This window comes from Lygodium microphyllum, chromosome 27 (genome assembly GCF_053477565.2).
Source record: "Lygodium microphyllum isolate KBCC chromosome 27, Lygodium_microphyllum_v1.1.10, whole genome shotgun sequence".
Classification (NCBI taxonomy): Eukaryota; Viridiplantae; Streptophyta; class Polypodiopsida; order Schizaeales; family Lygodiaceae; genus Lygodium; species Lygodium microphyllum.
This window is the reverse complement of record NC_141161.1, coordinates 59,563,050-59,575,116: the sequence shown is the minus strand read 5'-3', so window position 1 is coordinate 59,575,116 and position 12,067 is coordinate 59,563,050. Positions and strand designations below refer to the sequence as shown.

At 38.9% G+C, this 12,067-nt stretch overlaps 1 protein-coding gene across 1 annotated transcript in view; it reads left to right on the top strand.

The window, feature by feature from the left end:
• Positions 1 to 8,020, top strand: part of LOC148012359 (BTB/POZ domain-containing protein At1g67900-like) — a 28,908-nt gene extending 20,888 nt beyond the window's left edge. Inside the window, exons 3-5 of the mRNA XM_087668703.1 lie at positions 5,037 to 6,296; positions 6,401 to 6,865; positions 6,964 to 8,020. Coding sequence (XP_087524829.1) covers positions 5,037 to 6,296; positions 6,401 to 6,865; positions 6,964 to 6,972 — 1,734 coding nt within the window. The 3' untranslated portion in view covers positions 6,973 to 8,020. The remainder of the gene's footprint in view (positions 1 to 5,036; positions 6,297 to 6,400; positions 6,866 to 6,963) is intronic.
• Positions 8,021 to 12,067: the final 4,047 nt, after the last annotated feature.

Genomic DNA, 12,067 nt, shown 5'->3' with positions numbered 1-12,067 from the left:
GATGAGGTGTGGAGTGGAGGGCTTACTCCTGATCATATGTGATATCATCAACATTATCAATGGCTTCTCATATTATCCTAGCCATCACAATAATCTTTTTGTGGGCTAATTTGATCAGCGCTTAGTCATCTAGGGTATAACGCTAAACCTTTGCTTCATAAAAGAGTGGGTGTAATTTAAGTAACAAATAGCTACAATTTGGTATAAGGTTCCTAAAACTATCAGTGGGTGTACCGACTCTCAAGGACCCCTAATGTTGCATAGCCTTGTGCCAATTAGATCTCCAATTGTCCCTCTCTGTGAAATCTCATACTTGAGAAAGTGACTACTAGGTATATGTACAAAGTGATTGTCAGGTATACATACTCCCTCACTTGCTTCATTATATCTCCTCCTAATGTGAATTGATACATAAATCTGGTCATCCATGCTGTTGAAGTGATGAAAACCATAATTATGGTCTTTCCAAGGTTCATGTGAGATTCTATCTTTGTAAAAGGTGTGTAGTGCATCCAAGTGGGTTTGCAAGCCCTTTGGGGAGTTTGAAATGAACACAAGTTCATTGGGCTAAAACAATAGTGGAACCAACTCCCTAACTAGGCCAGCTTTGACTCCACATCCCTTGTCAATGTAGTTAGACACCTCCATGTATAATCCAAATAGTGTGGGTGAAAGTGAGCATCCTTGTTTTACTCCTATTGTGATGTCAATTCTCTTGAACATCCCCCAAGTACTCGTCAATGGCCTGTCATTGTTATACACGATGCATAAATGTCCCATTGCATGCACTTTGGCACTTCAATGTATTGCAATCTTGGCATGGTTTGTGCTTGAGGTACTATGTCAAATGCCTCGCGGAATTCCCAAGCTCAACTTGCACGGGCAATTTTGACAAGTGGCAACCTCTTTTGCCACTTGGTAGCCTTTTTATTGTACTTTCCAACTTTTATCCATTTGACCTTGCTCAAGAACTGGCTAGTGCCTAGTCACAATTAATATGCTAAGCAGTGCTAACTTTGTGGGACATTTAATGATGCCAATATTATTGACATTGGACTAGCATTGATTTTAGTAATTAATGCCTAGTCCCAAAATGTCACATTGGATATTTAATGGCCCAATTAATGGTCTAGACCCCAAATTGACACCAGTATGCACTAGTGCCTACCCAGTATAACTTTGTACAACTTTTGCCAATGTCACCCATTGTTCACTTGGGCTAGTTAAGCCATCACCGTGACTGAACTGACTTGCACTTCACATGTGCACTTGACTTGCGCACAACTTAATAATGCCTAAGTTACGCATTAACAATACATGTCCTTGTGATAGACTCCCCATTGAAATCCTTGCAATCATTCTCGATCTCACTTTAAGAATTGGCTAGTGCCTAGTTACAATTAATATGCTAAGCAGTGCTAACTTTGTGGGACATTTAATGATGCCAATCTTATTGACATTGGACTAGCATTGATTTTAGTAATTAATGCCTAGTCCCACAATGTCACCATTGGATCTTTAATGGCCCAATTAATGGTCTAGACCCCAAATTGACACCGAGTACGCACTAGTGCCTATCCGGCATAACTTTATACAACTTTTGCCAATGTCACCCATTGTTCACTTGGGCTAGTTAAGCCATCAAGCATTAACAATACATGTCCTTGTGATAGACTCCCCATTGAAATCCTTGCAATCATTCCCGATCGCACTTCAAGGTGACAAAAGTAAAGCATGGAAGAAGCATAGACATATAGTCAAAGAATATCAGTTGCTGTTCATATTATGCTATTACCAAACTCATATTTAAATTTCCAGCCAATATAACTAAGTCATAACTAACCAAAAATGAATCATAGCTACTGTCAGAATCACATGGGATGCATCCATTAACTCTAAACCAAAAGTATTTTGACCAAACAACCATAGCAAAGCATAAACTAAGCATGAACCATCGCTGAACTATCAACCAACAACTTATAATCAATCTCTAATGATCAAAATTTGATGCAAATGTATAGTTTCAAATCCATGGTAAAAACTATATCCATCTGCATACCAACTGTAGTAACTAGTATAGTGAATAGTGACCTCTTGGCAATTATATTGTTAGCAAACAATACCTTGGATGCATGCTAAATACATCCAAGATCCATTGTACACTAGAGCTGTCTAGCATTGGAAGAGTGGAAGTGCTATCTCCCCCTTGAGCATTAGGTAATGCTTTGGACCCTTGCTCTGTTGAACCTTTATTGAGCTTGATCCAAAGTCTGCTCCAACTGAAAAGCATTGAGGTAAAGTTGCAATAGTCAAGAGTGGTTTGCCAAGTTACTCTCTTTCATCCATTTAGCATTCATTGGTGAGTAATTTTGAAACTTCACCAAGTATCTCTTGGAAACTTTACCTTTGATCTTTCTTTCTTTTTGTACCAAAATCTGCTGGGTTATCAATATCTCATCTAGCTTCTTAACCTCTGGCTGAATTTCAATAGATACATCCTTTGGCACATCACATGAAAATGCCTCAATAAATAACATGAAAGGCATTGTGTATTTGCCAGTGTGCAGGGAATTTCTGCCTATAATAAACATCATTGATCTTCTCTAACACTTGGAAGAGTCCATAATAACACTTACTTAGCTTTGGATACAATCCCTCTCTACCATTTATATTTTTCAGCCTTGCCTTTCAAAATGCAGCAATACATAATCGTCCTCTACAAATTGCAAATTATGTGGCACTTCTCATGTCTTTGGTAAGGTAATACTTGGGGAATTGTTGTGGGTATCTCCATGGTGGGGTTGAATTGTATCAGCAAGTGATCTTGAGGCAGAGGTAGGTATGGTCTATAGCTTTTGCAATATGGCATAGGGAGATGGTAAAAGATTGTAAATCTGGCATGAGAGATAAGGATCCTAATAGGTAATTCACTATGCTCACTCCGACTCTCTATGTACTAATTAGGTCTTGTAGATGGGCCTCTACTCAACCGTCTAGATGCATGCTTATTTGGAAAGCATGTGAGAGCATCTAATCTTGCCCATCTAGCCAGACCATTAAAAGTGGCTAGTCCATGTGCACCTCCTAGAGCCAAGAGATAGTCTCCATAGTTTGTACACTTTGTTGTGTCCTATGATGTCTTGTTGAGTCCCATCTCCTCTAATGCTACATCTTTGTACATAAAATCCTTACTCTCGAGAAAAGGTACCTATCTTTGTGACGTGTGTGCATTAAAGCCCCTAGCTAATAGAACATCCCCTATGTTGGAGTAATGCACATATCCTCATATAGTGATAGATAGAGGTGACTTTGCGGGTATAGCGTACGCAAAGGCTATGGGAGCAAAGTAGCATACTGCAATGTATATGTCAGATGGGCGATTTGTGTGCATCGGGATCCACATGAAGTGAGCCTCCTCATCTCTCTCTACACACACACACACACACACACACACACACACACAGAGTCACATGGTCAACTATACTCCCTCCAAATCCAAATGGATGGCATGAATGCTTTGTACGCTTCTTGGATTTCGTCTTTGTAGAAATTGGTCAGTCATCAACATGTTCTTGTATCTTGATATCCAAGGAAGGGGGTAAAGATTTAATAATATAGTTTATTATTGAAGGTGAGACCCGCCATTAATTAGCTTAAATCCACATAATGGTAGACCTCAATAAAATAAAAAGCATGGTTGATCTAACAATTCGTAAGCATTTGAAGATGGGCTAGATTATCCAAATCATGTTGATGAATGGCCATTGTGCCATCCCAATAAAAATGGCAAGTCTCCCATATTGTGTGATGTTTATTGGATTTGATAGGTCTTAATGCGACATGTCCCCCTAATTTTACCTCCTTATTCATGGGCTTTGACATGTGAAATAAGGGGGCTTGGTGTTTGGGATTAGAGCTTATAGTCCTTAGCAAGGAGTATGTCGCCAACTACTCTCAAATTGGCTTTGGTGGGTCTTTGTGTTCTCCCCCACCTTGGTACAGTGCCCACTTGGATGCCTCCTTGGATGGCTAGATCTACTCCGTGCAAGACTTCTTATGCAACAATTGCATCCTAGGGAGGTCAGCCCCCAAGTAGAACTTCTTCCCCTTTATTGATCCTCTCTTGTATAGAAAAAGCACATTGATTGTGAAAAATAAAATTTAAGATCAATTTCTCTTCCCCCCCCTCTCTCTCTCTCTCTATGCGTGCACACACACGTGTGTGTGTGTGTGTGTGCGTGTGTGTGTGTGTAGTGATGCTAGATGCTAGTCCACATACTATGTGTCAATAAAGGGTTTGTTCATCATTTGGAGCATGGAGCACAAGGATGTGGCATCACCAAAATGGCCTATGAAACTGAAACCATGAACACAACTATTCATGGTACGTCTTGTCATCTAAACCTGAAAACAAGACAAGAAAGTGCCATCTATTTGTACAAGAGCTCCGGGATTTCCTCCTATCCTAAAAGATCTAGCATAGGATTATGATGGAGGGATCTTCAACACTATTCTAGCACAATCTGCTGATTTAAGCCGGAATGGTTGATAGTGTTCAAAGATGATAGCCACAAGTTCTCAAACACTCACCCATCAATGCATCCCTTGGGGTTGGAGCCTTGGTCTTATGATGGGGATTGGGCTAGAAACGAGACATTCTTCATTTTATCTCAAACCAATTTGAGATCAATTCATGTCTGCATTTAACCACATCGCCTAACTCAAGAAATACCCTAGATGGCATAGCATGACTTAAAAGACATATTATTGTGTGATCAACATTAGTCAGAGGATGCATTGTGATTTAGGTAGAATGCTTCTGTGTGACTCAGGTAGTGACATAGCATGACTTAAAATACATATTATACCCTAGATCAGATAGCACGACTTAAAAGACATATTGTTGTGTGATTGACATCATAGGATGCATTGTTATTTAGGTAGAATGCTCCTGGTGACTCAGGTAGTGACATAAGAATAGTGGTTCAGGCATGGATTATCTCATTCTAATGCTTTGTTTTCAAAAAATGTTGCAGTTTCCTCTCTTCTCAAAGAGCGCAAAGTTGCAAAGGCTTGCTGCTACTAAAGCCCTTGAAGGAAATGAAGACCCTTTAGAGCTATCTGATTTTCCAGGGGGAGTAGAAACATTTGAACTGTGTGTCAAGTTCAGCTATGGAATTACTGTTACTTTGAATGCATATAATGTGGTGGCTGTTAGGTGTGCTGCTGAGCACCTTGAAATGACAGAGACAACTGATAAAGGCAACCTAATGTTCAAAGTAGATGTCTTCCTAAGTACTTACATATTCAATGGGTGGAAAGACTCGATCATAGCCTTGAAGAGTACAAGGACTATGCAACCATGGGCTGAAGAACTGCAGCTAACAAGCAGGTGTATTGATGCAATAGCTTGTAAGGTGCTTGTAAATCCCTCAAAAGTGGATTGGTCATACACCTACACACAGACAGGAAAAGCTCTACAACAAAAGTCATCAGAAATAACCCACAGCCCTCCTCGCAATGGTTTCCAGGGTCGGAAAAAACAATCTGCACATGATGATTGGTGGATAGAAGATCTTGCTGAATTAAGTATTGATTTATACTGGCGTGTTTTTCTAGCAATTAAGTCTAAGGGTAGAATACCATATAAGGTGTTAGGTGCAGCTCTGCATTTCTATGCATTGAAATGGATACTGCAGGTAAGAAATGATAAGAGGATTACAGAAGTTGATGAAACGACAGCAGCCAAAGATCGTCACTTGTTAGAAAAGATAGCAACCTTGCTTCCTCCAGATAAAGGCTGTATATCTGGCAGCTTTCTACTGAAGCTATTGAAAGCAGCAGTTCTCTTAGGTGCCTCCATTTCTATCAGGAAGGAGCTTACAAGGCGTGCTGGATTGCAGCTGGAGGAAGCATCTGTCAATGATCTTCTCATTCCATCTGTTTCTCGACCTTGCAATACTTACTATGATATGGATTTGGTGCAGTCGATAGTGGAGCATTTCATGATGCAGGACCAGAGCCCTCCTGTAAGCCCTACTTGTGTGCAACGTCCTCCCCAGAAACGGCGAACAAGGTCAGCTGAGCATGTTCATTTCGCTGACAGCCGTAGATCAACCTCGGCAACACACAGTGCAAAACTGCGGGTTGCAAAGCTTATTGATGGTTACCTTGCAGAAGTAGCTCGAGATCCTCATCTTGATATCTCAAAGTTCATGGCACTGGCCAAATCAATTCCTGACTTTAGTCGGCCAGTTCATGATGGACTATACAAGGCCATAGATGTGCTTTTGAAGGTGCGTGCTCTGAAACATGAATGCATGAGTTTGTCTGATGTCTCTTGAAGGTGCTGAGAGTATGAAATGCAAAAGCAATAGCTGACCTTGTCATAACTGTACAGGAGCATCCAGAGATTTCAAAAAGTGAGAGGAAAAGAATATGTCGTATTCTTGACTGCAAGAAGTTGTCAATGGAGGCTTGCATGGAGGCTGCTCAAAACGAACAGCTTCCATTGAGAGTAGTAGTACAGGTGCTTTTCTTCGAGCAAGTTCGAGCAAGCATCGCCGGAGGAGTGCTGCTCACAGAGCTGCCCAACAATGTTAAAGCTATGTTGGCTGTCCCAGAAAGCGAATCCCGTGAAGGCACTTCCTGTATTCTTGATGAGAAATGGGATGAAGTTCAACAGAACTTTGAAGCATTGCAGAAGGACCTAGCGAACATGAAGGTGAAGATTGCAGAGGTTGGTAAGGAACAATCTGCTGTGGAGCAAGAGATAGCAAAGGGTACCATTGCTTCTTCCAGGACAAAAAAATTCTTTTCGAAGTTATGGACAGGAAAACTTGCCACAGACACTGCAAAGAGCTGCGTAAGCCGTACATGCTGTTTTGCATATCTCACTAGTCTAGCCTAATAGTATTAATTTTGCATATACTCAATGTAGATTTGCATCTTTTTTTCTGGCAGTGCCCTTAGGTCGTAGCTCAAGGAGGAGGACTCTAACTTGGGACAAAAGGTATATTAGCGGATGTCCAAGCATTTTTCCTGCACCATCTTGAACTCACTTCACAAGAAGGTTGGGAAAGACCTTAACGGTACGTACATCATACATGACCGGAGGTTGGTACCAGCAAAGCATGTTGCAGAGACGGTCTGCATCATATACAGCAATTTTGTTACTTCACTGAGCCAGCATTCATTATTACAGACGTAGTGTCAAAACGTATACGGAATAAAAACTTACAGGACAGGATCAGTTGGTGGTATCCTTCCATTGAAACAACTCTTCTTCTTCTCTCTCTCTCTCTCTCACAGGAGAGAGACAGCTTTACAAATTAGGAAGTGAAGTTCGTCCTTACATTATATTAAACCTTGGGGAAAAAGAAAAGACGACTGTCAGACGATGGATGGGTGTGGAACTGATATGAGGAGCGGAGGACGTCCCTCATGGGTCTCTCTGTAGCATAGATAGTCAATGCTGGAGTAATTTGACGTTAGTCTTTGGCAGGGTTTTGCAATTAGATCGTCCGTCACGTCTGAAGATGAAAGGAAAACTGCAGAGGTAAGATAGAGGTGTGTAGAATGTGTGGAAGCACTTCAGCTTGCTCGAAAGAGTACCTATCATGCTGATGTTGTATTGCTTTGATGTTACTTCGCTTGGTGTTACCGCACACAAAAAGGCAGGAGCCGATTAAATTACTTTGTGACAGCTTGCAGTATGTAAAGCTAAATGATTACCATCCAATATACAAGGCGAAGAGTTGGCATAATTCTGTTAAGAGTTTGGGCCTGTATCTGTCCCCCATTCATGAGAGTACATGTAGTCCTTTGATTGTGTCAGCTCCTCATGAATGATGCTGCTGTGAACAAAAAAAAGCATGAAAGGTTAGATCATTTAGCAAAATCTTTGTACCAAAATAATGCAATACAATATGTATGATGGAGAGTTAGCATAGATCTCTCTCAAGTTTATAAAGGTGAGCTTTTTTGTTCAATAATACTTGGTTCTAATATCAACAAGGGCATGCTGTCTCACACAAGAGAGTTTGCTCTGTTTTCCTCTTGTATGAGAGAACTTTTTTCTTTAATTTTGAAAAATTAACTCTAATTTCTCAAAAAGCTATATATACAGAGTTGCCCTTTTTTCGTCTTGTACGAGAGAACTTTTTTCTTTAATTTTGAAAAATGAACTCTTCTTTCTCGAAAAGGTGTGTGTGTGTGTGTGTGTGTGTGTGAGGTTAGGTGGATCCTTAATTGAAGATAACAATGGGTAATTTTCTTGGAACATGCATCGCCTTGTCACTGCACCATTGTATAAACATGTCTTGCAAGGCAATGCTAATAAATATATTTATATTTGTCCTTGTGTGAGTAATGTGGCATAGCAAAATTTAGCTATTTTTCTTCAATGTCGTAAAAATTGCTCAATAGAGCGAGGCTTTTTCACCTAGGCCTTTGTCAAGCTACCCAAATCTCCTCCTTACAAAGCACAATGTCGAGAGAAGCAAAATAGAATATTCCCTCAAATACTAGTGCATTCTTATGCTACTATAGCTCTAGTTACATAGCAAATTTTGAATGATCCATCATTCAATTTTGAGGCCTCTTCAAACATGACACTTTTGGCATTAAACTTGGCATGAAACTTTCTTTCTCTATCCATTCTCCAATCTTTTTTTAGAATAGTTTTGCTTCTTTACACTCCCATTCCATTTGCTAAATTGTTTCTTTCTCCTTTGACATACAACACATAAGGGTGATATTGGGGTACATTTATGGAAACTCTCTTGTGGCAAACTTATTAAAGTGTTGATTTTCAAACCTGTCTTAGTATTCTTTTCCAAAGTCCTTATTCTAGCTGTCTTTTCCAATATTCCATTTTTCTCATTAGGATGCAATTTGTTAAGGTTGAAAGTTGTTTCTCTCCTTACAATTTGCTAGGATTTTATCCAATTCAGCTTTAAGGCACTTTAAAATAGGGGGCATCCTTAAGGATATAAGATGTAGGTCAATCATCTTTCTTCCTTTAGAAAACTTCTCTCATCCATGCCATCTCCTTGTGGGTTTGCCTCTATTCAAGCATAGTTTCTTCTTTTGTTAGTCTATTGAGTTGTTTGTCCTTCCATATATCCTCCCGATGTTGGATTGCTTTTATGTGCACACCTTTAGAAAGTTTAGCTTTATTAGTTGTTGGGATAAATAGTTCTTAATATGCTTTGTCACTTAACCATATTGTTTGCTTTACCATCACTATATTGTGCCCATTTTGTCTCCAATGATCCCTCTCCATGCCACAACCAAGGTGTTAATTTCCTTTGAAACTTTAATCCTCACTTGAACAACCATACTTGTAATTAAATATTCCAATTTCAATGTTGGCCAATGCCCCCCTTGAATAGGGATCTACAATATTACATGTCTACTAATGATAGACCATGTCTAGTTTGAGCCCATCTTTCCAATTAGTCTTAGTAGTTGTCTATTAGCTATTGTAAGGGTTCAATTCCAAGATCCCCCTCATTTGTTGTAACTTTATCTTAGGATATGGGGTGCCAAAATGGTATATCTTGCTTAGACCATAAAAATCTTCTAAACTTCTCTATTTCATTCCATGCTTGCTTAATGCAAATATGTTGGCCACAAAATTGATTGCCACCACCATAAACTTAAGGATTATTATCTTCCCTCTTGGAGTTATTGCTTTTGAACCCCACTTCTAAACCATTATTGCAACCTTATTCTTTAGCTACATTGGAAGCATTAAGCTTGAGTGATCCTGAGGCCAAATGGAACATCTAAATATATGAAATATTCTCCTTGGCATAGGCCATTTGTCCATGTCTTCCCAACGAGTTTGATGAGTCCTAAGTGCATGATCTCTATTTTGGGCTTATTGATTGTTGACATGGGAGGTCCTCTCCATTTCTCCTTGTACACTATATGCATGATGTTCTAATACATATTGCTAAAGCCTAAATACTAGCTTGTAAACATAGTTTTATAGTGGCATGTGTTTCTTCATAGTTGTTGGCCTTTTGCTCTCCCTTCAATTGAAAGTTTTGTCTTGTTTGATTAGCTAACCTTGCAAATATAGATCTAGGTTGTGGACACAATGGGGTAATATCAATTGCTCCTCTTTATTGTGAATAGCCTTTCTTGTTATATATCTTCTTCATCTTGTGTACACACTTCATTTGACAATCTTAATCCATTTGAAATAGGAAAGGTTGCTTAATGGACTTGAAATTACTAGAAGGAGAGGCAAGCACAATAAATGGAGGGTGGAAGCCTCATGTTTCTTTGTAGCTTCAATGTTGTTGGATATGTTGGACGTAGGAGTTTGTGTGAGGCATGCTTTAGGTTTGACATAAATTATTTAGACACCACCTCAAAGGACCTTCCATATTGGCCATTGAATGTTATTTGTTGTATCACAAAAACATGTGAACCCATTAGTTGTAGGTTCTCCTTGCACGCGCGCGCGCGCACACACACACACACACACACACACACACACACACACACACACACACAAGATCATGTGTTTAAGAACTAAGTTTATTGAATGTTAAAAAATGGATTATCCAAAGTCTTTTCAACATACAATGAGATAAAGAGATTGGGTGTCGTAACAAGGTTAGCTCACTCACACACACACACACACACACACACACACACACACACGTGTGTGTGTGTGTGAGCTAACCTTGTTACGACATGACACACACGTGTGTGTGTGTGTGTGTGTGTGTGAGCTAACCTTGTTACGACGTGTGTGTGTGTGTGAGCTAACCTTGTTACGACACCCAATCTCTTTATCTCATTGTATGTTGAAAAGACTTTGGATAATCCTCTTTTTAACATTCAATAAACTTAGTTCTTAAACACATGATCTTTTACAACATTGATTCTTGAACTAGCTGCTCTTATGGGTAGGGAAGAGGGGACATGGTGGATGCTATCCTATTGTCCTTGTTGTAAGCATGTCAGTATAGAGTGCACACAATGTTATAGTTTTCTCTCTTCTCAAACAAATAAGTAGATGTAAGTCAAACCCTTCCTACAAATCTTACCTTACAGTGTTCGAAAATCTCTTGATTTTCCCAATTGAAGTATGGTGATGTCTCACAATTATATGTAATGTGTATAGCATTGATATCGACATATCTAAGTATCTCGCCATTATGTGTGACTGTATAGCACGTAGTGCTTTTGTCTCATGCTAGATTTTACCATATTAACATAAGTTTCATGGTTCTAGCATATGGCCCCGATAATGTAGTGTAACTACTTGCATTTGCATTCCAAATAATATATATAGTTAGCAATAATGGAGCATGATTTGATAGCAAAATATCTCTATCAATGCGCTATTTATGTGTGCAATCATCATACCACATTTCATTGAGTATTTACATCTACCTTCTCTTGCCCAAGATTGGTTAATTATGCACACTTTGAGTTGTCTTTCTTGCATTGACTAAATGAAGCATGTGTCATGCAATGTATTCAAGAGTGAGTCCATTCTTGCTTTCCCATATTTATCGTATGTGAATTGTGTGATGCTATCCTCATGATAAGCACAATTATTCAAATCCCCATTAATGACTATCTTCTTCTCTTCTATGTCTATGCACTTATGGTTGTACTTAGTAAGACAAAGTAAAATTTCCATTTGTAGAATCTGACATGCATCATAAATGTATCATCTCCATCTTTCTTAAGGCCATAGAATGTCAGAAATATGTATCATTCATGCAAAATAATAAGTTAAACTAGGAAAATTGCAATGTTTCATCCTTAGGTATCTTGGATGGATGCCCACAACATTGACCATATAACATACCTAATTTTTTTCAATTAATTGCACGTGACCACCCCTATTTTCATATTCTCACATGCTAGTCAATGAGTCTTCATGTTTATATATGTTTATGTACTTACATAAGAGCTTATATTAATTTGTTTTTCATTTTATTAGCTTAAAATATTTTGATATGATTTTATTGTGATTTTTTCAATTTAAATTGAAATATTTATGTTTATCATATAATTCTCTAGATTTATATTT